Source organism: Lactuca virosa, chromosome 8, assembly GCF_052849685.1.
Source record: "Lactuca virosa cultivar CGN04683 chromosome 8, Lactuca_virosa_CGN04683_v6, whole genome shotgun sequence".
In the NCBI taxonomy this organism is placed as follows: domain Eukaryota; kingdom Viridiplantae; phylum Streptophyta; class Magnoliopsida; order Asterales; family Asteraceae; genus Lactuca; species Lactuca virosa.
The window spans coordinates 51,120,278-51,146,865 of NC_136433.1; the positions used below are offsets into that span (position 1 = coordinate 51,120,278).

General features: G+C 40.5%; 2 protein-coding genes across 3 annotated transcripts; one reads left to right on the plus strand and one right to left on the minus strand.

Annotated features, from left to right (window-relative positions):
- The first annotated feature begins 19,415 nt into the window (after window positions 1-19,415).
- LOC145134657 (uncharacterized) lies at window positions 19,416-22,388 on the plus strand. 2 transcript variants are annotated; one of them, XM_079069502.1, is made up of 8 exons: window positions 19,416-20,470; window positions 20,563-20,662; window positions 20,787-20,843; window positions 21,381-21,501; window positions 21,618-21,703; window positions 21,793-21,854; window positions 21,929-22,010; window positions 22,096-22,388. In XM_079069502.1, the coding sequence occupies exons 1-8, from the start codon at window positions 20,154-20,156 to the stop codon at window positions 22,153-22,155; spliced, it is 885 nt and encodes a 294-aa protein (XP_078925628.1). In that variant the 5' UTR covers window positions 19,416-20,153; the 3' UTR covers window positions 22,156-22,388. The 2 variants fall into 2 exon arrangements, with proteins under 2 accessions (XP_078925628.1, XP_078925629.1); XM_079069503.1 differs by having other exon boundaries at window positions 19,418-20,470; window positions 21,621-21,703.
- Window positions 22,240-25,769, minus strand: LOC145134656 (inactive leucine-rich repeat receptor-like serine/threonine-protein kinase At1g60630). The gene is made up of 2 exons (XM_079069501.1): window positions 24,130-25,769; window positions 22,240-23,072 (listed from the first exon to the last, which is right to left on the minus strand). The coding sequence occupies exons 1-2, from the start codon at window positions 25,433-25,435 to the stop codon at window positions 22,399-22,401; spliced, it is 1,980 nt and encodes a 659-aa protein (XP_078925627.1). The 5' UTR covers window positions 25,436-25,769; the 3' UTR covers window positions 22,240-22,398.
- Window positions 25,770-26,588: the final 819 nt, after the last annotated feature.

A 26,588-nucleotide genomic window follows, 5' to 3' on the forward strand; every position in this document is an offset into this window, starting at 1 on the left:
AAATCCTTACTTTTCATCAAATTTTACACCCTCATTCTCAAAACCAAAAAAACACATGGATTTCTTTAAAATTTTTGACTCGGATGATGACAGAGAATTCATCTCGACCTTCTTTAACTTTGTAACATCCCGGATTTCAGGTATTTTCAAATCCTTCCCTTGGTTTTTAATTATGTCATTTTGGTCCTTGGATTGGTTGGAATTAGCCCTAAGAAGCCCTAGTGGCAAAATGGTAATTTTGGGGCAGGAAGTGTACGTTGGGCGTACATATGAGTACGATGGGCGTACACATATGTACGCTGGGTGTATTAGTGTCCGAGTGAAACCCTAAATTTTAGGGTTTGAGGAGTATTTAAACATCTTTATGGACCATTTACCCTTATCCTTTCAGCCTCCAAGTCCTTGAGTCGTTCTTGCAAAACCCTAGCCCCATTGAGTGAGATTGAGAGCCCTAAAGTGTATTCTTGGTGATTTAGAGGAAATGGAAGTGCATCAAGAAGCTTGGAAGCTTAAAGCAAAGTTTGGATATGGGAGTTTGGCTTCCTTCTCCATCATCTAAATGTATAAAGTTCATATCTTTATGGTTTAATTAATAGATCTCTTGTTGGGTTCTTTTTATGCTTCATTTTGGTCCCAAATGCTCCATCTTGAGCATTGCATGTTCTGGATGTTTTGAGTCGTCCTTTCAGACCCTTGGAGGGGTCCTTAATCATAAAAATGAGGTCCCAATGGCTAGAAGTGTCCCATGCATTTGGTAGAAGGGTCTTAATGGATTAAGACCTTGTATTAAGAGTTTTTGGACGTGTAAAGTCATAAAGTTGGAGATTTTATGGCTCTAGGGTTCATTTGGACCATGGATCTGAAGTTTGGGCTTAAGTGCTTAACCCATTAAGCACAAAATGGGACTTTTGGATCTGCGAGGGTACGCCCCGTGTAAGGAGGAGTACGCCCCGCGTACTCGGTCAGCCACCCCGATGTGGGTCAATGCGAGGCTCGGTGTACGCCTTACGTGCCGAAGGAGTACACCTCGCATACGTCTTCTGTTGGATTTCAGATTTGGGCTTCAAGTTTCCTTGGGGAAGAGTTTGTATCTTAGTGATGGATTTACCGGAGGTCTGCGGTGAGACAAGTGTTGAGTGAGATACTGCAGAGTATGCAGTCTTCACTTTTCTTGGGACATTTGGCTTTAGGGACTCTTATGGTTGATCCTGTAACACCCATAAAAATCATGCCAACTTAAAACTTTTTAAATCATTCAAAAACCAATAATTATTACAAATTTGTTTTCAAAATAGTTTCATATCAGAGTATCCCAGAAACCATAAGTTCCAAAAACACGAGGATGCGTATGGTCACGCCTTCGCATTGCCAGAGCATCTGGAGCACCTGAAACAATAAACTGAAACCGTAAGCACGAAGCTTAGTGAGTTCCCCCAAAATTCCAACACACACAAAATAACATATATCACAAACAGCATACTACAGGTCCAATCATCCATCGGGATGGAATACCCCAGGCCCTCAACCATCGGGTTGGAATGCCAATATACTATAGGTCCAATCATCCATCGGGATGGAATACCCGGGCCCTCAACCATCGAGTTAAAATGCCAACATACTATGGGTCCAATCAACCATCGGGTTGGAATACCCCGACCCTCAACCATCGGGTTGGAATGCCAACATACTGCGAGTCCAATCATCCTCGGGATGACATACTCTCGGCCCACAACCATCGGGTTGGAATGCCCACATACTAGGAGTCCAATCATCCTCATGATGGAATACTCTCGGCCCACAACCATCGGGTTGGAATGCCCTGGTCTGTTGGCTCACGCACAGAGCAGTAAAGCCTCAACCACTAATCACATATGCTCATATAACAGATAATCGCATAACAACCTACAGCCAGTCAACAGATCTAACAGATCACTAAGCATAGTAACATCCTATTTACCAGGATACCGATCTAACAGATCATAACAACATAATAACGTCTTATCTACCAGGATACCGATCTAACCGATCATACAGTACTCGAGCATACAACATATCAGGATAACAATCCAAAGGGTCGGCCTTGGTGCCTTAGACGCTTGAGTATAGTGAGGAAAACTCACCTCACACTGCTGAAGTCCCGCGGACGAAACCCTAGCTGCTGGATGATAGATTCCCGAACTGTCAACATCAAAACAACACCCAATTAATAATTGGGTTCCAAGCCCAAGGCCCAACTCACACTCCAAAGGCCCAAAAGTCAACCAATGAACCAAAGCCCAACATATGGCCCAATTTTCCAAATTGGGCCCAAACCTTTTCATGGTATTACCCTAAGGCCCAACCATTTATTCTAGTCCCAACACTTGGCATTCCGATGGCCCAATATCTCATAATCATCAAGGCCCAATTATGGCCCAATTTTCCAAATTGGGCCCAAGCCTTTTGTAACACTCATAAAAATCAGGCCAAATTTAAACTTTTTCAAACATTTCAAAACCCATGATTATTACAAAACTTGTTTATAATGTCAGAGTATCCCAGAATCAAATCATAAAATCAGAAAATGTGAGGAGTGGTACGATCACGCCTTCGCCTTCCCGCGATCATCAGAAGTACCTGAAACAATAATCGTAAAATGTAAGCTCGAAGGCTTAATAAGTTACCTCCAAAATACCAACACCATAAAACATATCGATAACATAATAACATAAGAACGAACAACATGCATAATGAGCCTTCAGCCTGACTGGACCGCCTCGCAGGCCTTATGTAACACCCCGTTTATTAAATAAATAAATAAATTAATTAATGAATGTATAGTAGCCCTAAAACTAATAATTATATAATAAGGTGTTGGTCTCAAGGAGCTAATTGTCATAATTTTAGAGATTGGGGGTTAAAAGTGTAAGTTTCATTGGTTTCGTAAATAATTCTGAAGGCATGGACTACTCGATAACTTCTGGGACTTCATTTGAAGAGATTTTGGAGGCTAAGGGGTTGTTTTGTAAATTATGGATCGAATTTGTAAGGGAATTCAGAAGGCAAGGTTTAAATGGTAAAATAGGGGATCTGATTCGAAATAATTTTCATAGAGAGGGACCAATTCTGCCATTATGGCAATAAGTCTTGTAGGGCATCGGGTATTTCACTCCATCCAAACCCTAACCCTAAAGAGATGAACAACCGTCACCTCCCCCTTATGCCTCCCACCACCGGTCGCCATCCTATTCTCTCTTGCTTCTCCGACCACCGAGCTTCCATTGTGCCTTTCCGTCGTTGCTGAAGACGGAGACCATCGTGTGATGTCGTCGTTCAGCCGGTAACGAAAGGAAGCAGATCGTAGTCGCCATCTCCGGCCGATAGAGCCACTGTCGCCGCCATGCCGCTGCTGCTGCAATTCCCAGCCGACGACAGTGCCTCTGGACTTCCTCCCTCCTCCTTCCGTCTATCGTCGCTTCATCGGTGCCACCCCCAGCTCCATCCGCCGCCAATTGCTGCCGCTGTGTCGCTGCCGTCACCGTCTTTCCCCTTCAAGGTCAAAATCCAAGTATGGGTGTGCTTTCTGTTGATTAGTGTGTGTGTGTGTTGTGTGTGGTTGTGTTTGATCGGAAAACCGAGGAAGGCCACCACCACCACCGTGAGGTGGTGGCTGCCGCCACGTGCCACCGCCGACCACCACTAGGGTGGCTGTGTATGTGTGTGTGTTTAGATTAGTATGTGTGTGTTATTGAGATTTGCTTTGTATGTTGTAATCTGTAACGGAATAATAATAAGAAAACTCAAAACCGCCATCGTGAGGTCGTGGCTGCCACCTCTTGCCGCCACCAACCGCCGTGTTGGGTGGCGGTGTGCTTTTGCTTGCATGTAGTTGCTTTTTTTTGGATGATTGGACAAAATGGACTAGAAACCCTAACCACCACCGTGAGGTGGTGGCCGCCGCCGTGAGCCGCCGTTGACCGCCAATACCCGAGGTGGTAGTGGGAGGTGCCCGACTAGCGAAACCCTAACAGGCCTAGTGAAACCCTAATGGGCCTAATAAAACCCTAATTGATCTAAAGATTTAGTTTTGGGCCTATTGGGCTATGATTGGGTTAGAAACCATAATTAGGGTTTAGAAAACTCTAATTTTGGAATCATGGGCTTGGACTTATCGAGACCCTCATTTTGGGCCATTGGAATTGGACTATGTATTAAGCCCGATTACACCATATGATTTGACTAGTAGAGTTATGGACTTAATGGATTAAGTCCTTAATGGGTTAAGTGAGAAACACTTAACCCTAATCGTCATTTTATGTGAAAACCCTAATTTCACTTGGGCTTTGAGTTGGGCCTTTCTATTGGGCTTTGGTGATTGGGATATTGATGGGCCATCCAAGAACAATCATAAGGACTAGAATAATTTAATGGGCTTTAGGGTAAGTCCCATGTGAAGGTTTGGGACCAATTTGGAAAATTGGGCCATACATGAGCCATAATTGGGCCTTTATGATTATAAGATTTTGGGCCATTAGAAATGCCAAATGTTTGGACTGGACTAAATGGTTGTGCCTTAGAATAAGACCATGTAAAGGTTTGGGCCCAATTTGGAAAATTAGGCCATATGTTGGGCTTTGACTCATAGTTGACTTTTGGGCCTTTGGATTGGGCCTTGGGCTTGAATCAAACTAAGATAGGGGTAAAGCAGTCTTTTACCCCAAGCATGAACTTATGGGTATATGTTGGAACCCAATTATTAATTGGGTATTGTTTTGATGTTGACAGTTCGGGAATCTGTCATCCAGCAGTCCGGGTTTTCGTCTGCGGGACTTCAGCAGTGCGAGGTGAGTTACCTTCCAGTAGAGGTGTGTCTAAGGCACCAATGCCGGCCCAGCAGTAGGTGATTATGTATGAGATGATTGTCTTTGTGATAATTGTCTGGTTTGTCACTATCTGATATGCTTTATGTGCTATGATGCTCTGTTATATGTGTTAGTAGTAGTAGGGGTGAAATAGTCCACAGATACCGATTGGAAGATACCGAAGGGGACGTCAGAACCCATGCATTCCTAGCAGTATGTTATGTTATGGTATTATGTGGTAGTGGTAGGGGTGAAATAGTCCTCGGTTACCGGTTGGAAGATACTGAAGGGGAGGTTAGCTCCCGATTACCGATTGAAAGATACCGAAGGGGAGGTTAGCTCCCGGATATTGGAAAGCAAGAAGGACTGGGGATCCTTCAATTCTCACGTGCCGTGAAGGCTTAGCTGAAGCTAAGTGGGGGAGAATCGATCATGTACTCAAGAACATAAATGGGTGTGAAACTAGGATGAGTTTCACATCCCCGTTATGGAGAAAGGCGGCCGAGTGGCCGTCTAGATTGAGGATTGTGAGTTGGGAGTTCAGAACACGTTCCAACATTTGGTTCATGCTTTTCCTTGGAATCAGATAGCAGGTTTTGGGAACCAGGTTAGAGCTTCAGTTAGGACTCAAGTTCAGTTAAGTGTTAGGTCGAGTGCGTGTTCGACCTAGTATGGAAAAGTGTTGTAAGACTACGGGGGTAGCCGTAGCATTCACTAATAGTTAGATAGTATGGAAAGTGTTATAAGACTACAGGGGTAGCCGTAGCATTCACTAACAGTCAGATAGTATGGGAAGTGTTGTAAGAGTACGGGGGTAGCCGTAGCTTTCACTAACAGACAGCTAACATGGAAAGTGTTGTAAGACTGCGGGGGTAATCGTAGCATTCACTAGCGGTCGGATAGTGATAGAGTGTTGTAAGTCTGTGGGTGTAGCCGTAGCATTCACTAGGTCGGTAGATAGCATGAGCGCGTTGTTATGACACGGAAGGAACAGTAGTACCCACCAATTCGGGTGTAGCAGTGAGGGCGTGGCAAATCCACGGATTGGTTTATGGATTTCCCCAGAGGGATTAGACCTGGTTGAGCCAGTGATAAGACTGTAGGAACGTCACTATAATTATGAGATCAGGGAAACAATGGACTGCTTAAGGACGTGTGAGATAAGGATACCATTGGTCATGTAGCAATCGATTTTGGTCGTGGATTTGGTGACGTCAGGATTCGACGCATGAGTCCGATCGGTTGGATCAGGAGGTTGTTAGAGCCATAGTGGTAAGATAACTAGTGGTAATTATTGACTAAAGAGGATTTTGTTCGAAAGTCGTGTGGGGACGACTGTGTGGGGGTCCTTGGCTCCGCAACCGGGCTGGAACCCGGTATTTCAGAAGACTGATAAACGAATTGAGACTAGGTAGGTCTCGGTAGATTTTGGAAAGCAGCCATGTGGCAACATACTTCTTCAGGCAGTTCAGTGTTCGGGCAGTTTCAGCGTTTGGGCAGTGTTAGTAATTGTGTTTTAGGTTGCAAGTACGGACATAATAGTTGGTTGATTGGGAAGTGACAAGTCACTCACAACGGGATTAGCTGAGTCTTGGCCAAGTATAAGTGATTTGCAGGGATAACTAGGTCTGTGATCCTGTTTTATAGTGGGAACCTCGAGCTATTAGAAGTTGAGTATTCAGTTGAGGGATAAACGGACTGGATTCAACGATAATGATTCAGTATGAGTGGTCTGTCAGGGAATAGACCATCTCAAGACAGCAGATTTCAGACGGAGTAGATGTGATCTTGTTGTGAGGAATTCGTTCACCTACAGATTTTAGGGCTTTGCGAAGATTGGTCACGGCTACCCCGGGAAGGCTAGGGTGTGCCCAGGATGGTGACCATGTTACTAGAGTGGTAGGGGCGAGTAAGGAATGGTAAGGAATGATTTCGAGGACGAAATCTAATTTAAGTGGGGGAGAGTTGTAACACCCCGTTTATTAAATAAATAAATTAATGAATGTATAGTAGCCCTAAAATCAATAATTATATAGTAAGGTGTTGGTCTCGAGGAGCTAATTGTCATAATTTTAGAGATTGGGGGTTAAAAGTGTAAGTTTCGGATTGGTTTCGTAAATAATTCTGAACGCAGGGACTACTCGGTAACTTCTGGGACTTCATTTAAAGAGATTTTGGAGGCTAAGGGGCTGTTTGGTAAATTATGGATCAAATTTGTAAGGGAATTCAGAAGGCAGGATTTAAATGGTAAAATAGGGGATCTGATTCGAAATGATTTTCATAGAGAGGGACCAATTCTGCCATTATGGAAATAAGCCTTGTAGGGAATCGGGTATTTAACTCCATCCAAACCCTAACCCTAAAGAGATGAACAACCGTCACCTCCCCCTTATGCCTCCCACCACCGGCCGCCACCCTATTCTCTCTTGCTTCTCCGACCACCGAGCCGCCATTGTGCCTTTCCGTCATTGCTGAAGACGGAGACCATCGTGTGATGTCGTTGTTCAGCCGATAACGAAGGGAAGCAGATCGTAGCCACAATCTTCCGGCCGATAGAGCCACTGTCGCCACCGTGCCGCTGCTGCTGCCATTCCCAGCCGACGACAGTGCCGCCAGGCTTCCTCCCTCCTCATTCCGTCTGTCGTCGCTTCATCGGTGCCACCCCCAGCTCCATCTGCCGCTAATTGTTGCCGCTGCTGACTGCCGCTGTGTCGCTGCCGCCACCGTCTTTCCCCTTAAACGTCGAAATCCAAGCGTGGGTGTGCTTTCTGTTGATTAGTGTGTGTGTTGTGTGTGGTTGTGTTTGATCGGAAAATCGAGGAAGGCCACCACCACCACCGTGAGGTGGTGGCTGCCGCCACGTGCCATCGTCGGCCACCACTAGGGTGATTGTGTGTGTGTGTTTAGTTTAGTGTGTGTGTGTGTTATTGGGATTTTGCTTTGTATGTTGTAATCTGTAATGGAATAATAATAAGAAAACTCAAAACCGCCACCGTGAGGTGGTGGCTGCCGCCTCCTGCCACAACCAACCGTCATGTTGGTGGCGGTGTGCTTTTTCTTGCGTGTATTTGCTTTTTTGGATGCTTGGACAAAATGGACTAGAAACCCTAACCACCACCATGAGGTGGTGGCCGCCGCCGTGAGCCGCCGTTGACCACCACTACCCAAGATGGTAGTGGAGGTGCCCGACTAGCGAAACCCTAACGGGCCTAGTGAAACCCTAATGGGCCTAATGAAACCCTAATTGATCTAAAGATTTAGTTTTGGGCCTATTGGGCTATGATTGCGTTGGAAACCATAATTAGGGTTTAGAAAACCCTAATTTTGGAATCATGGGCTTGGACTTATCGGGGCCCGCATTTTGGGCCATTGGAATTGGACTTTGTATTAAGCCCGATTACACCATATGATTTGTCTAGTAGAGTTATGGACTTAATGGGTTAAGTGAGAAACACTTAACCTAATCGTCATTTTATGTGAAAACCCTAATTTCACTATCTGATATGCTTTATGTGCTATGATGCTCTGTTATATGTGTTAGTAGTAGTAGGGGTGAAATAGTCCACAGATACCGGTTGAAAGATACCGAAGGGGACGTCAGAACACATGCATTCCTAGCAGTATGTTATGTTATGGTATTATGTGGTAGTGGTAGGGGTGAAATAGTCCCCAGTTACAATTTGGAAGATACCGAAGGGGAGGCCAGCTCCCGGATACCGGTTGAAAGATACCGAAGGGGTAGGTCGGGCACCCAGATATGCCTGACAGTATATTTAAGTATGTTTATGATACGTTATTATGTGATCAGTATGTTTACAATATGCTATTATGTGATTAGTATGTTTATGATATGATAGTGGTAGGGGTGAAATAGTCCCCGGTTACCGGTTGAAAGATACCGAAGGCAGATACCGGTTGAAAGATACCGAAGGCAGTTACCGGTTGGAAGATACCGAAGACAGTTACCGGTTGAAAGATACAGAGGGTATTATGTTGTATGTGGTATGAAGGGGGAACTCAATAAGCTTCGTGCTTACGGTTTACAGTTTTGGTTTCAGGTACTCATTTTCAAAGGAAAGGAGTCGGCTCGATCGCAACGCATCACACTATGATTTTCCGCACATGAGATCTTTAGGATTACACTCTGATATTGTTTTATGATAACATGTTTTGATTATTGACACTTTGGTCTTGACATGTGATGTTATTATGGATGTTTTTATACTGTTGGTTTTACAATAACATAATTAAAAATGAAATTTTTGGTCTTGAATATTGGGATGTTACACCTTCAGCCTACTTGGACCGCTCTCCGAGCCTTCGGCACATCCGGACCGCCTCGCAGGGCCTACAGCCTATCCGGACCACTCGCCTGGCCTTCGGTCTGACCACATGCCCTCCTGGGCCTGTAGTCTATCCGGACCGCCCTGGGTATGTTGGCCTTCAGCACAAAGCAGGACCACCTTAACTCAATCCCTCAATCAAATAAACATGTGCACATAATATCATAGGCTAGCATATATAACAGTCAAACCGATCTAACAGATCATCAATCATAGGAACATTCTCTAACTAGGATACTGACCTAACCGGTCACTAACATAACATCATCCTATATTGTAACATCCCAAAATACAGTCTAAAAATTTCGTTTGAAAACATTACTAAAACCATATTATCCAAATATCATATAATAAAAACCATAGGTCGTGTATCTCAAAATGTCATAATAAATGTATCAAATCAAATCTGATGTCAAGATCGTGTCAAAAATATTAGAGTCTAACTCCCAGGCTGAAACTGTGGTGTGTGCCATGCCATCATCCTGAGCCAATCCCTTTGCTAGCTGAAGTACTTGAAACCAAAACAGAAACTGTAAGCACGAAGCTTAGTGAGCTCCCCCAAACTACCACGTACCATACAATAACATATAAAGCACATACTGGGCCTTGCCCACTGCATCGGATTGAAGTCCGGAACTGACTAGGGCCTTGCCCACTGCAATGGACCGAAGTCCGGAACTAACTAGGGCCTCGCCTACTGCATCGTACCGAAGTCCGGAACTAACTAGGGCCTTGCCCCCTGCATCGGACCGAAGTCCGGAACTGACTAGGGCCTTGCCCCCTGCATCAGACCGAAGTCCGAAACTGACTGAACATAGCATAACATAATCATAACATATAACATTAACACATTTACTGCATACTGCATCAGACCGCAGTCCGGAACACATAACACATAGACATGCCTGAATCACGAAGACATCAAACATACTGAACTACTTCTCGGGACCGCCCCGACATCGGACCGCAGTCCGGAACTACTGATATCTATACGGGCCGGCATTGTGGCCGTAGACCCGTTCCTACTGGAAGGAAACTCACCTCACATTGCTGAAGTCCTGCTGACAAAACCATAGCTGCTGGAAGACAGATTCCCGATCTGTCAATATCAAAATGACACCCAATTAATAATTGGGTTCCACTACATAACTATAAATACATACTTTGGATAATTACTACATTACCCCTAGCTTGGCTTACCCAAGCCCAAGGCCCAATCCATAGGCCCAAAGTCAACTAAGGATCAAAGCCCAACATATGGCCCAACTTTCCAAATTGGGCCCAAACCTCTACATGGACTTCCCTTAAGGCCCAATTGTTCAGTCCAGTCCAACATGTCTCATTCTAAGGGCCCATTATCATACAACCATCTAGGCCCAAACTATGGCCCATCTATGGCCCAATTTTCCAAATTGGGCCAAATCCTTCATATGGCCTTACCGCAAAGCCCAACTAATTACTCTAGTCCATTTGATTATTCTTGGATGGCCCATTAATAAACCAATTACCAAAACCCAATCGAAAGGCCCAACTCAAGGCCCAAGTGAAACTAGAGTTTCACATAAAATGACGATTAGGGTTAAGTGTTTCTTACTTAACCCATTAAGGACTTACTCCATTAAGTCCTTTACTCTACTAAATAAATGATATGGAATAATTTGGGCTTAATACACAATCCAATCCCAATGGCCCAAAAGTGTGTCCAATAAGTCTAAGGCCCAATTACTCACAATTAGGGTTTTCTAAACCTTAATTAGGGTTTCCACTCAAACATGGCCCAATAGGCCCAAAATTAATCTTTAAGCCCATTAGGGTTTTGGCTAGTTCCATTAGGGTTTTGCTTGTGGGGCACCACCCACTACCACCTCCGGTATTCATGGTCAATGGCGGCTCACGGCGACGGCCACCACCTTACGGTGGTGGTTTTGCGTTTCTTTTATTATTCAAATTGCTAATTACAATTACAGTTTTTAATCCACAAATAAACACACACACACTAACTACTCTAACACACACACGCAACCATTCAAGTGGTGGCCGACGGTGGTTCAAGGCGGTAGCCACCACCTCACGGTGGTGGCAGTGGCTTTCTTGGGAATTCCGGCTAAACAAAACACACACACATCACACACTAAATATAAAAATATAGCCCCACACACGTTTCTCATTAATTTTCACTATGGACCCAGCCGCCCACCTGGTGGCTCACGGCGGTCCGGCAGCAACAGCGAGATGGCGTCCTACAGTATCAACAACGGCACGGTAGCGGCTGACGACTACAACAGCTTTACAGAGGTACAACCGCATGGCGGCGACAACAACAATGAACCCAACAGCTGCAAACGCGACCAGTTCTCCCACGACCACAACGTCGGTCCCTAAGGTTTTTTCCCGGCTACAACAGCGCCCGGTGGCAGAAGCTATAAGTAGAAGAAGATGAGGCGGCGATCGATTGTTTATCCCTCCGGCAGCAGGTCCGCCATGGTCTTACGGAGGAACTCTCGGTGACTCACGTCGTTGTCGGCAGCGAGTCTTGATGGTGGCGGTTCCATGGCGTGGCGGTGGGCGGCGACCTCGATGATCGGAGATGTGAGAGCAAGAGGGGTGGCGGCGTCGGAGAGAGAGGGCGTCATAAGGTTGGCGGCTGCATCATTTAGGGTTAGGGTTCACATGGGTGGAGTAGGGTGACGGGTTTAATACCCGATCATACAACTTTGTGATCAATTAACATCTTTGGTCCCTCCAATCCGATTTCTTTTCAATATAATCCCAAAAGTTACTAAAAAGCCCCTCCTCCACAATTTATTCTCAATTTGAATCCAACACTTACACTTTAGTCCATGACTCCATAAGATCTTTTCAATTTAAATCCATTAATTACCAAACGTACCCTTGCTTCTAAAATTCTTCTCAAAACAACTCCGTAACTTACTAATCAATTTGAATCCAACACTTACATTGGGGCCTCTACCCTATTGATATAGTGAGGAGAACTCACCTTGCAATGTCGATCTGAACTGAAGAATCAAATTCCCAACTCACTGTCTCACCAAGAATCCCGAACTATTCCAAAATAACGAATAATAAGTCAATAATTGGGAATATCAATTTTGACCAAGAATCCCATATATAATCATAGTCCATTTTGTCCTTTCTCTAATTTGAGCCAAGGCCCAATTACCAAATCCATGATCCACAAGTTCACATATACAAGGCCCATCATTGGCCCAATTTTCCAATATGGGCCCAACTACCTAATTAGGCCTTATTCTAAGATCCAAATCCAAAACTGGCCCAAAACACCATTATTCAGAAAGCCCAGCAAGGCCCGAGTCCAATGAGTCCAAAAGCGGGCTAATCCCGAAGCCTAATTCATCAAAAGCCCAACAGAGGGCGTACGCAGAACGTACTCCTCTGGTACGCTGGGCGTACTTCGTTTTGCGTTGACCACCATCGGGGTGGTTGACTCAGTACGTTGGGCGTACAAAATTTACGCGGGATGTACACGAGGTTTTGCCAAAACCCTAATAAGTGCTTAATGGATTAAGCACTTAAGCCCAAATTCCAGATCCATCGACCAAATGTGTCTTTGAACCGTAAAGTCTCGAACTTTATGACTTTGGACGTCCAGAAAGTTCTTAAAACATGGTCTTAACCCATTAAGACCTTCCTACTCCATACATGAGACACATTTAGCTATTGGGACATCATTTTTATCACTTAGGACCTCTTCAAGGGTCTGAAAGGACAACTTATTTCGTCCAAATCATATCATGCACCAATATGGGGACTTTGGGACAAGAAATGGTTCCATAAAGCTAACATGGCAAGATCTATAACATACAAGCATAAAGTTTGAAGCTTTTTACCTTCTAGAGCTTCTAGAGCACAAAGAAACTTCAGATCTACAAGCTTGTCCTTCTTCTCCAACTCCTTGATGCAACACCTTCTTCTCCAATTACTCAAAATACACACTATAAGCTCACACACTCAAGGAAAGGATTAGGGTTTGGGGAAAACGGCTCAAAACTGTGGAGGCTGAGGTAAGGGAGGGTTGTGAGCTCATAAGGATGTTTATATAGCACTCAAACCCTAAATATTAGGGTTTGCATCTGTCACGAGTACGCTTAGCGTACACAAGTGTACACCCCGCGTACTAAGGCGCGCATTAGTACGCTTAGCGTACCTTATGTACGCTTAGTGTACTAGTATTGTTATCAAAGTTGCAACTTTAGCCCTTAGGCTTCTAATGGGTCGACTCTTCTAACCCCAGAGACTACAATTGACAAAATAACAAAAGAGAGGATCCAAAAATACCTGTAAAATCTCGGGATGTTACACCTTTCCAATGGGCCTTATCCTAAAGCCCAATCCAAATATTCTAGTCCATATACTTGTTCTTGGATGGCCCATCAATAGCCCAATCATCAAAGCCCAACTCAAGGCCCAAGTAAAATTAGGGTTTGCACATAAAATGACGAATAGGGTTAAAGTGTTCTTACTTAACCCATTAAGGACTTAATCCATTAAGTCCATCATTCTACTAGGTAAATCATACGGTGTGATCGGGTGTAATTTATAATTCAATTCCAATGGCCCAAAATGCGGGTCCCGAAAAGCCCAAACAAACAAATCCAAAATTAGAGTTTTCTAAACCCTAATTAGGGTTTCCAACCCAATCGCGTGCCCATTAGTCAAATGGTTAGGTTTTTAGGTCAATTAGGGTTAAATAAGTGGGGCAACACCCACTACCACCTCGGGTAGTGGTGGTCAACGGCAGCTCACGGCAGCGGCCACCACCTCACGGTGGTGGTTATGATTTTAGGCTAAATATGTCCAAGCATCTAAACTAAAAATCCAAACACACAATGCACACCGCCACCCAACACGACGGCTGGTGGCGGCAGCCACCACCTCACGGTGGTGGTGGTGGGTTTTTTCCTTTATTATTCGGCCACGATACAATGATACAACATCCATGCAACAAATATCCAAAATAAACACACATAATAAAATGTACACACAGCCGCCCTTGTGGTGGCAGGCGGTGGTAGAGGGTGGCAGCTACCACCCCACTGTGGTGGTGGTAGCCTTTCTCGTGAAGTCCCGCAAAGCAAACACGCATACGACATGTATACTCGTAGCAGAAGCACACACACACCCGCCTTAGCTCGGAATCTAAGCACAACCACCCACCTGGTGGCGTACGGCGACGACATCGAGCGGAACAGCCGTTGGAGCGGCGACGGACGAGGCTAGAGTGCACGAACGAGCGACGACAACACGAAGAGATGTGAGAAGGGAAGCACTTGCGCCATATCAGAAGGGAGAAAGTTAGTCACCACCATGATCTTCCGACTGCACACGTATATGGCGTCCTTCACCTTCGTTGATGGCAGTACCGACGGCCACGGCCAGCAGTCGGCAACACCGGGTGGCGTGATAGATGGCAGGTTGGAGAAAAGGGGGGTTACGCGACCCACAACAGCGGTAACAACAGCCACCCTAGTTCTTGTCTTCATCGGCGGCAGGAACTACGACGGTGGCACTCGACAACAGGGGGTAGCGGCGCCGGAGATCGAAGGAAAGAGGGTGGTGGTTGGTGTGTGATATTAGGGTTAGGGTTAGGGATGCATGTGTGATGGGTTTATACGCATCCGTCCCAACTCAACCTTTGGCCCTATTCACACCTTCAGCCCCTCCAAGTCCATTCTTTTCAACTTAAATACCACAATTTACCCTTTTAGCCCCAGCCATCCAAAATCCCTTCAAATTAAGTCCAATATTTTACCAAGCAGCCCCTCCCTCTACAAATTATTTTCAACTGAAGTCCTTATGTTACCAAATGGCCCCTCCTCTACAAAACCTTTTCAATTTAGGTCTAGAATTTACTCTTTAGCCCCTGCTTCCATAAATCCTTTAATATTAAGTCCAAATGATACCAAAGACCCCCTGACTTCTGAAAATCTTTACAAAATAAATCCTGAAATTACACTTTAACCCCCGAAAACCCAAATTATATCGTTTGGCTCCCCGAAATCAACACCCCGCTAAATATTATGAATTTTTGGGACACTATAAATTAATATAAAATGTAAATTTACATCTTGGGGTTCCAGATTTATTATTTAATTACTCTATTTGAAATGGAATGTTACAGATCCATAATGATTTCTTCGTCCAAGTCAGATCCCGCGCTAGGATATATCGATCCAATGACTGGTATGGATTGCATATTCTCAGAGAGTCCTGAGGATTCTGGGACAATTTCTTCAACAACACAGTTGTTGTTTAGGACACGAAGTTTTCTAAAATGACATTAAATCTCTTTGGGATAGGTCTTGTCATTGATTGGGAAGTGAAAGTTCCTTTCAGGGGGTACATAGGGATGTTCGGCATCAAACCGAGGTGGATATTTCTCTCCGGTATTGTAACCATTTGACCATCCCCAGTTATAGGTGTTGTCTACGGTCCCATTATTGACTAAATTTTCAATTGCTTCACTTTCATTAAAAATCTTTTCTATTGATTTGTTTAAGCGTACAATTTCATTTCGGGCTAGATCCCCTTGATTAAAAGCAACGTCTAATTGAGTTTTACTAAGTAACCTATTATCCTTTTCTAGTTTCAGATCTGCTTCTAACATGATGACCTTAAGCTTTTTGTCTTCTAGTCTTCCTCTCAAGTGGTATAGCTCTTGGGTCACTATGTTCTTTTCATATAAGGCCGTGTTGTAGTCTGAAAAGACGTCATCACACGTTTGAGTAATTTATACAAGATATGGTTGATAGTCATGCATGCTGTAATTATTTGACTTAATCATAAGTTTTACCTGTTCAACGATGCTGATGGTTCCTTCCTTTGCCATGAAGCAATAGTTTTTCTTCATATCTTCAGTGTTCTCCTTTGCAACTAGACATAGCTTGCCTCTTTTCCTCTTGTTGTCATTATCTTCATCTTCATCTCTTGAGGACCAAACTTGATGGTCTCTTCTCACTTGTGCCATAAAGGCTTTCTCAATCTTCTCCTTATCTTCAGCTTCTTGAGTCATTCTTAGGTAGAATGCTTTGTCTTTTAAGACGTTGGCTTTGTAGTCTCTAGCAAAATGATTTTCTTTGTGACATTTATGGCATATGAGAACTCCTTCATTTTTCTCTTCTGTATCTTCTGTGTTATCTAAATATTTTTCTTCTTTTGATGCTTCAGAGGAGTGTGAGATCATTAATGGTGTGTTTTGAGACTGGGGATGATAGAATGGATTTCTAGGATATCTGGAAAACTGAGGATAGTGTTGAGGGGAGTTGTTTTGAGGATGGTAGTTGCGGTTAAATGGAGGTCTTGTGAAGTGTTGGTTTTTACGGTAGTTGAGAGGAGGGAGTCTGTTGAACTGTTGGCTAACAAGGGCTAATGCTTGTTGAAAAGCTTCTTCATCACCGTGTTGCATTTATGGTTCATATGACTGCAGTGTGTCGTCATATGAAGTTTGACATGATGTTTACACGGTATGATGATACTGATGAGATGGGTTGGTAGTATGCGGTGAGTGGGCGACTAAAGCGAGTGGTCCGCCTAGATCCATGTTGTTCTTCATCACCGTAGACTCCTGAGCTTGTAGTTCACCGTAGAGTTTTTATAACGAAAGAGTTTTAAATTTGCTATCTCCTTGAACTATCATCTTCGCCACTGTCCATTGTTTTCCCATGCCATTTAGAAACTGTAGGTTTGTTTCGTGATCACTACGAGTGATTCCTTCATTTGAGAGTTTGGTGACGATGAGGTTGAATGTTTTGAAGGAGTCATCGAGACTTTCACCAGGAAGAGCTTTAAAGTTGTTGAGCTCGTTTAGAGCAGTTGTCAGCTTTTTATCTTGAGCTTGCTCTGTACCTTCATAAAGATTTTTAAGAACATCCCATACTTTTTTTTGATTTACAGTTGATGATAAAATCAAAACTATAAGGTGGAACTCCACAAGAGATTTCATAGAAAGCAATTTCATATTTCTCCATCTTGCTTATGTCATCGTTGGTAGGTCTGGTCATAGTTACTTGACCACCTCCAAGTCTAACTTGAGCGTTATCGACGACAATGGGAGTAAGGACAGGTACATGTGGTCCTTTTTCAACGGATCTCCAAACTTCTTTATCTAGTCTTTTTAAATATATTTCCATACATTGAGACCAATGATGATATTCACTTGCAACAAGTATTGGAGCTCTATTAGAACCTCCAACACTGTTGGATATATTTAAAGAGTAAGTTTGCGCTATATTTCCTTTTAAAATAATGAGCTAAGTGGTATAGAAAGCTTTTAAATCAGAGTTCTTCTTTTGAAAACGAGTTTTGTTTTTAAAGAAAAATAAAAAGCAACCACTATGGCTCTGATATCAATTGTTCAGTAAAAAAGATGTTTTAATCTTTGAATGATATTGAGTTAAGTGCGAAATTAATGGATCTTTTAGTGAAGCTCAACAATGACTAGATTACGGAATAATAAGGAAGAGATATAGCAACAAGTTTACTTAAAACATAGGCAAGTAAATAACACTTTAGTTGAATCGTAACAAGGCTTGCATTCAAGACCAAGTTAGAATATGATGAACAACTAAGTATGAAAGATAATCTTGATAAAGAGACTTCTGTATTGATATAACGATTACACAGAGAAAAGATATTGAAAGTGGAAAAGCTTACTTAGATTGATTAACAAGATCATCTATTTATAGGACAAAACATTACACATTAAATTATAAAATAAGAGTAGCTTGGGTGACCCTATTGCCCATGACTGATGTGTGGAATCCACCAAGAAATGTCAGGATAAAGTTCATCATTGTTTTATCACTGAAAAGACATAACAATATTTTTAGACTTTTCCTCTCTAGTATTGCTCAACAACTTACAAGGCTCTTCGGTATTCTTTATCTCCTCTCTGGTTCCTTGAATCATCAACTCTGCGGTATTTATTACACACTTCAGCTATCGATGGTCACTTTATGTCTTAACATTTTGAAATCAATTTGCTTTAGTTTTATGAAATCGATGTGTTTTGGTTTGCTTTTCTCAAATTGATATGTTTTTTTCCTGAAAAACGATTAGGTAGTAACAGAATTGAGAGTTGTCGGAGTTGAGAGTCATCAGAGAAGAAGGGCATGCTAGCATTTGACAAGAGGTACATGGTCGCCAGTGGATGTGAGGAAGAGGTTCTGTTTCATGGCAGTGAAGGAGGCGGGGTTGAGGGTGGGGCCATATTTTTCTTTAAATTACAGATAACAATAATAACATTAAATCCATTGGAAAAAAAATACATAAAGGGCATTATGGTCATTTAAAATCTAGCATGGTCTAAAATCGCAACAATGTGCATATCAGGGACGAAACGTTAAAGTTTTAAACAAACGATGGACAGTCCGAGTTAATTTTTAAAAATAGAGACTAAACGTGCATTATCGCACATACACAGGAGACGATTGGTGTAATTTACCCCAAATGATAACTTACCAATCTAAAGAAAATGTTGAGTTATTATCGTATACAAAGAAAATGTTGAATTATTATATACATTTGCACTAGGTTTTCAAACAAATATGTTAGCGAAGGTTTCAACTTTTTGGAATGAGAAAATAAATATTATCTTATTTTTTCCTATTTATCTTTTTATCCATATGAAATGATAACACATGTTTTAAATTATTATTAATTTTAACAAAATATGATAAGTGTCATCATTTCACATGGGTAGTATCAGGTGGTGCCCTTCCTTTTTAAGGTCGATGGTTCAAATCCCGTTGTGAACATAAGTGAAATTTAGGTGTTAGTTTATAAAAAAACTATTGAAAATGTTTAACCATTGGAAGACTCATTTAATTAGAGATCAAAAGTATTAGGATGATGAGGGGCAAAAATACTAAGTGATAAGATATGTTTATCAATGAAGATACTATAAAAAGAAAAAATAGGAGAATATTTAATTTCTCTTTTGGAAAATACCGAATTATGTTTCCAAGTGTATTTTTATGTTATTCTATACTTTTAGTTAAATTATAAGTTAATTTTTATTAAATGTTATTTCTTATCAACTTACACAGCCTAATAAATTTTTATGAATCGATTGATTTTGTACAATGATATATTTTTGGTTACTTTTCTTTTATATTTTAGGTTTAAACTAAATATAAATTAGGTTTAAACTTTAAACACCTTCAAGAAAAACATTTTCGACAATCGAGGCTATCATTGGTATACACCCTTTCATGGTGGTTGGTGGAATGGTGACAGTAATGGGCATCAAATGCTTATCGATTCGCACTTTTTGCTAAATCCCATGGCCTGGTCTGCTTGCTAGACCAAAACTTTATAAAAAAGCTCAACAGCAGAAGGAAAGTCATTCATCTATCCACACGATCTCTTCTCTATTCTTTCGCCACCAATAGATATAGAGAGAGAAAGTCAAGTAGAGAATGTTGTAGTGAGAGAAAGAACGAAGGCGGCGACACAAACAACCAATCAGAGCTTCCCTTCTAAAGTGGATGCAATTTATCAAACTTTCCTTTTTATCTTTTCAGTTACCCGTTTTTAATTCAATTTTCTTTGTATCGATACTTGTTTGCTGAACTCCGTAGATTTTACGAAACTTCTCAGCCTTTTTGGGTATTTCGTCTTTTCTCCGATTGGGGTTTCAGCTTCACTAAGGTACTTCCACCACTGATTCAGTAATTCTATGCTACTTTATTTCGTGGGATCGGATCGATTTAACGTTGCTCTTGATGATATCAATGGAGGTTTTGATTTTTATTCTTATGGCTGTTATATCTATCTGAGCTGAGAATCTAGGGTTTCAAAACATGGGTATTTCCTTTCCTCTTTCGTTTTGGGTGTACGAAATTCCCTCCGTTTTGTAGCTCAAACGCTACATAACTTCAACACCATTTTCCTAATCATACTCCTGTCTATAACAAATCAATCAATTGTGATGGATACGGGTTTTCACCATCAACAAACTTCATCTCTGAACCAACAAGCTATATCGTTCCAATCTAGCCCAAGAGACAGCAAATCTGAGATTAGTATGATTGGGGGTTTGGATTTCCATCGAATGAATGGTACACATGGCATGATTTTTTCAGGGAATTCTGCTATAGTAAACAACAGTAGTTCAACATTCACAGGAATTGGGAATTCCTGTGATTCTATTATTGTTGATTCCGTCCCGGAATTGAAGCACAGAGCAGGCGTGGCTGTGGAGTGGTCTGTTGAAGAACAACATAAACTAGAGGAAGCACTTCTCAAGTATGTATTTTGCTCTAGTGGGTTCACTTTGTGTTGCATTTTCAAAATTGGAAAATTACATTTATGCCCTTTTCCTTGTTCAATATATGTAGATATGCTGATGAACCTGGAATTATAAGGTATGTCAAGATTGCTGCCACATTGCGTAATAAAACTGTTCGTGATGTTGCTCTCAGGTGTAGATGGATGGCGGTGAGTTTCTCACTCTTTATTTTTTATATAATATATAACATATTAATTGCTTTTTATTAATTAAAAAAGTTAAAATAAAACTTTAAGAGATTACTTTTTGATCAATATCTTTGCATCATATCAGAGAAAAAGACGGAAACATGAGGAATTCAGTTTGTGGAAGAAGTCAAAAGACAAGAAGGTATATATATATATATATATATATATATATATATGACTATTTTTGTTATTTGTTATTTTTGTTATTGAAATATATATGAAACAACTAATTTATTTTTTCTTTTCAAATTAATTAGAAATGATAACCATATCTAACTGTGTATATTGGGGAACTCTGGAATTAGAATTAGAATAATGTTGCGACCTTGGATTCTTTGGATGAATTTACACCTGTCTCTTAATCATCTTTAGTTTTCTAATGGCACATTGTCAAAAAGATAATCGAATAATAGTCTTTAAGGTTGTACTACTCATAGGTTTTGAGTAGTTTGTTATATAGTAGCATTTTATAGGATAATGAGGGCTTTGATATGATCAGGTACTCAGCTTGACTTACATGAGATGATTTTTGCAAGATCCCAAGATAATAATTAAGAAATTGCTTGTAAGAACTAATGTCTAATACTCCATTTACATTGTGAAACACTCTCTTTCTCTCTTTACCATGTTTATATATTAGTATACAATACTTATCAATTAAAGTGTCATATTTATTCAGGATAAATTGGTGGAATTTTCCTCAAAGCCAAGTGTCGTACCACCAATATCAACATTTAATGTGGCTCCATTTTCAGTTTCAATGAATAATCGAGTCCAGGCTGATGGTAATCATGTTGAAGGTTAGTCTCTCATGATTCCTTCCTTCATATTCCAATGTATGCCTTTTGTAAGATGATTTTTATCTTGATTGTTTTACTTTTATTGACACAATGATTTATATTTTTACTCATTTAAGCAGCTTTACAAGGCTCAATAAGACATTTGTTGGAACAAAACAAACAAGTTATTGGTCAGATCTCAACTAATATGTGTGCACTAAAGGTAAGTAAATTATTAGTAAATTTTTTTGGAAGGAATGGAATCCATCAAAGGAATTGGATTACAATGGAATTGAATTCATTTTTTAACAGCTTCAAGACAATGTCAACCTCTTCAGCCAGATGAAGAACAATATATCTGCCATTTTAAACGAGTATGTTTTATTGCTTCTGTAAACATCAATTTTGTTTCTTTAAATTGATATGAATTTTACTTCAATTCTTGCAGCATGAGATTTATTCCTGGGCCACCACTACCTGTATCGCTAAACGAAGATCTTGCCAATACCATTCTCTCCACTAAAAATCAGGTATCGTTTTTTTTCAAATTTACATTTACATTTTACAATTCTTGTTTTTTTTAGAGTAATGTATGAAAGTTTTATAATAACACAGACAATGATGTTCACCTCATCAAGCGGGATGCATATGAAACAAGAACCAGGTTCTTGGTGAGAAGACGATTTCTTCAGTTTTTAGATTCTCCAAGTACAGAATTCAATCCAAATTTTCTTCATGTATTTTGATTGCCCATTTCGATTGAAACCCACAATAAGAAACTTCCATTTTCAAAAAGCTAAGAATGTTTAGCTTGCTGGGTAGCAATTAGGAGAAGAGAAACAAGATTCCTACTGTAATCGAGTGATAATTACTTAATTTTACTTAATTAGCAAGACGAATTACTGCAACTATCCATGATCATATGCTGAGATTCAGATGATTATGATTATCCCTCGGCAAGCTTTGAACGGTATCCGACCATCTTCCAGGTGAATGATCACTGCTATTACACGACACATGACCTGCTTCTGCTCTCGTTTCCCTAATCATCTTCAAAACATCCTTCATCGCCGGCCGGTTGTCTGGAACAACCGACACACAACCCATCGCAATGTTGAGAAGCGCTGCGAGTTTCTCGTTACCTGAAGAAACGGTTTCGCCGCTGGATTCGGTTTGTTCTTCTCTTATGGTGTTGACCCATTTAGGAATGTCGGAGCCATTGTCTGAAATTAGGGCTTGGGATGGAGGGTTGCCTGTTAGTAGCTCTAAGAGAAGAACGCCGAAGCTGTATACGTCGGATTGTTGAGATGGTGGTGTTTTTTGGTTGCTGCATTCAGGGGCACGGCGGAGGAGAGAATTATTAGGGTTTGATTCGTGTGTGGAGTTGGGGTTTTTGAAGGAGACGAGGCCGTAGTCGGTGAAGCAGGATTCGAAATCGGAGCTGAGGAGAACGTTGGATGATTTTATGTTGCCGTGGGTGAGGCCTGGGTTTTGGTGGATATGGAGGAGTCCGGTGGCGAGATCGTCGGCGATTTTGAGGCAGGAAGTCCAGTGAAGTGGTTTGCCCTTGCCACCAGATGATGTTTTTGATCCTGCAACAGGCCGTAAATTATTTCTAATTAGGGCAAATTTTTTTAGTTAGAGTTTTTAATGAAAATACGAAAAGCCTAATTATATCATCAAAAATTCAAAATAATACATAAAATTAGAGCTTTTATAAATTTGTTAATGAACAAGTTTTTTTGAAAAGTAAAAATATTTTTCAAATACAAAATAGTCCCTTATCATATTTTGATAATTTGATAATTTTTGTAAAGCATTTTTTTAACATCTCATAATTTCTTTTTTGTAAATACATAAGAATTTGTTAAAAAATTAACTAAATTTCTATTAAGTAAAGCAATTATGGTTATATCTCTTTTGTTTTATCGTCAAAGAAGTATATGAAAACCTAGATAACATAGCAACATACTTTTATATAAGTTTGTATCTATGTTGATTTATGTAATAAGCTAGTTTTCGAGACAAAGGATACAATTGCATTGCAACTCATTAGACAAGCTACAAGTAAATTTGCATATAGATCATAAAAATGAAAAATGATTCTCTCTCTCTGAAAAGAAAAAAACTTTTTTTGCATAAATAAGAAATAATAATGTCATGACATAAAGAATCATATTGGTTAATGTATATTTACACATCAATGTTTTATTTTCATTTCTAATTATACAACAAAGTGAATATAGACAAAACATGTTACCATATTTTGTTCTACGACAATATATGCAATATCCTAACTAGTAACTAGTTACCTACTTTTAACTTTTTGCCAAGTAAGGAACAAAAATAAAATCAAAATTTTACTAATTTAAATAACAATTTTATATATTTTTTAACAAGTAATGCAACTCAAACTAATGCAACCATATTTCAAACTTGTTAAACAAATAACCACTAAAATATCATATCTTCTTTATCTTAAATGAATTTGTATAAAAGTCAGTTTGTTACATAATTAAAAAAATTAAACGTTAACATAGAAAGATATGTTAACCTTTTTTTGGTTGTATATTTGGTATAAAATCTCTATTTTTTTTTCACAAATTAAAAAGTATATATAGAAACGATTGCATAATATTAATTGCGTACCATGAAGAAGAGAAAAGAGGCTGCCATTTGGGAAATAATCGTATACAAGTAGACGTTCCTCTTTAGCATGAAAATACGCTCTGAGTGGCACCAAATTCTTGTGCCTCAGCCTCCCGATCACCTCCACGTGTCTACGAAACTCCTCCAGACTAGGACACGTGGCATCTTTCAGCCTCTTCACCGTCACAATAAACCCGGTCTCCATCACCGCCTTGTACGTACTCCCCACCGTACCTCTTCCAAGTGTCTCCGCCGACGCTTTCAACAGATCCTCCAACTTATAATTCATCTCCGGCTTATCTCCACCGCCGCAAAACACCAGTGACCCCATCCCACCACCTTCTTCATCCCATGAAGATCCTCCGTCTCCACTTGTTCCACCACCACCCACCGCTTCTGCTGATTCTACACCTTTACCTCCGACGAACGTACCCGTCTTGGTTTTATTCTCCTTTTTCAAGCTTAACGCCAGTAAAATGATTAAAACACACAATAAAGATAATCCACCGATGGAACCGGTGATTATCGTTATGATCTTGATTACCCGGCGATGGTGGTACGATGTTCCGGTGGTGGGTGGTGTTTGATCCGCCGGAGTAAAAGACGGAGTCGGGGAAACTACCCCACATGGAATACCAAAGGGATCACTACATAATAAGTCAATATTGTTACCGATGAACGACGTTGAGTTGAACCTTGATAAAGTTCGTGTCATCGGGATTTCGCCGGAAAGTTGATTGTTGGACAAATTTAGGTATTTCAGGGTGGTTTGGTTGAAAGCTGGGATTTTTCCGGTTAGCATGTTGTCATCTAAGTAAAGAATATACAGTCTTTGTAAACCAAGTAATGAATGAGGAATGTCGCCGGAAAGGTGGTTACCGGAAATAACAATGATTTTGAGACGGTGGAGGGTGGTGAGAGACGCCGGAAACTCGCCGGAAAAGTTGTTGTATGAAAGATAGAGTGATTTAAGGTTGGTTAAGTTGGAAAGATTAGGGATTTGACCAGAGATTGAGTTTTGCTTTAAGCTCAAAACACGAATTTGATCCAACTGGTTGATGATTCTTGAATCAAATGTCCCACTCAAGTTCAAATTCTCAAGAACAAGTTTCGAAACTCGACCTCTCAAGCATTCTCGAACTCCTTCCCATTTACAGAAATCATTTCCTCTCCATTGCAATGAATTCGAAGGATCAATGGATGATTTTATTTCCAGAAGTGATTCTAAATCACCACTGAATACAAATCGAAAACACAAGCTAAATAAAAGAAAAAGAACAGCTCTCGAGTTTCTCATTTCAAACATTTGAAATCAAATTTCGAAAGAAAAGTTGTAGTTTAGAGCTGGGGTTTCCATTAATGAAGCAATGAAGGGTGGAATCCGCCATTAAAACCCATGATTGACAGAAGATTTTTAACCACGAAATCTGCAATAGATCTGGATTATAGATTAGCTTGAAAGAACAAAAACAAAATAGAAAAAGGAAGAATCAGATAACAATTTGCAGGTTTTTTAAGGTGTTCTTGAAGTTGGTGGTTAGTAGAGTCACGGACAAATGGTTAAGTGAGCGTCCACGTGATTTCTCAGGGCCAATCCCCACTCCTTTTCTTGATGTCAGTAGAAGCTTTAAACAATGGAAATTAAAAATCTAAAAAATTATAAATTTAACAGTTTTTATGGAAGTGAGGTAAACATGGGATCCAATGCAGTTGCCTACCAAATCAATCAAATGTAACAACATTATTCTTACAGTCTACTGTCATCTTTACTTTGGTTAACTTTAGTATTATAATTTTTTTTTTTTTATGTTTTACTTATGTTGTTTTATAGCAAAATATATAAAGATAAAGGGGAAGAATGCAAGCTAGGTTGGTGAATAGTATGAGGACAAATTTGTCTTTTACTAGTTTGTGGACAGTTGCTATAAACTCCATGTTGTGAGGGCATCATGAGGTAACTCATGTGCCAAAATTACTTGAGGTTCGGACTATTTGAAGGATTAAGGCTGGAAGGAGTGGTGCCACCGAAACCGTACTCCCTCCCCCGCCACATAAACGTCATGTCATTTTTTACCACACAAGTGTGGTTTCTTGACACACCAAAGGGGTGGTGCCACACTTTTATTTTCTTTTTTTTGTTAACTATTTAATTTAATAAAACTGATTTTTTTAATAAAAAAAACATAATTTTAAAAAGATAATATTTCATTAATTAAAAATACAAATACCATACATTACTTAACTTAAAAAAAACCTAAAAATTTAGAAAAACAAATTAGAAACATAAAACCTACAACTTAAAAAAAAAAAACACACACACACCAAACGATTAAAAACTTGAAAAAAAAACTAGAAATTAGCCACGATTGATGTAACGTTTTTTCACTTCCTCCTTCATCGCCAAAACCACTTCAAGCTCGGCCCCGGTCATATTCGACGTGTCCGTCGCTAGTATTCAC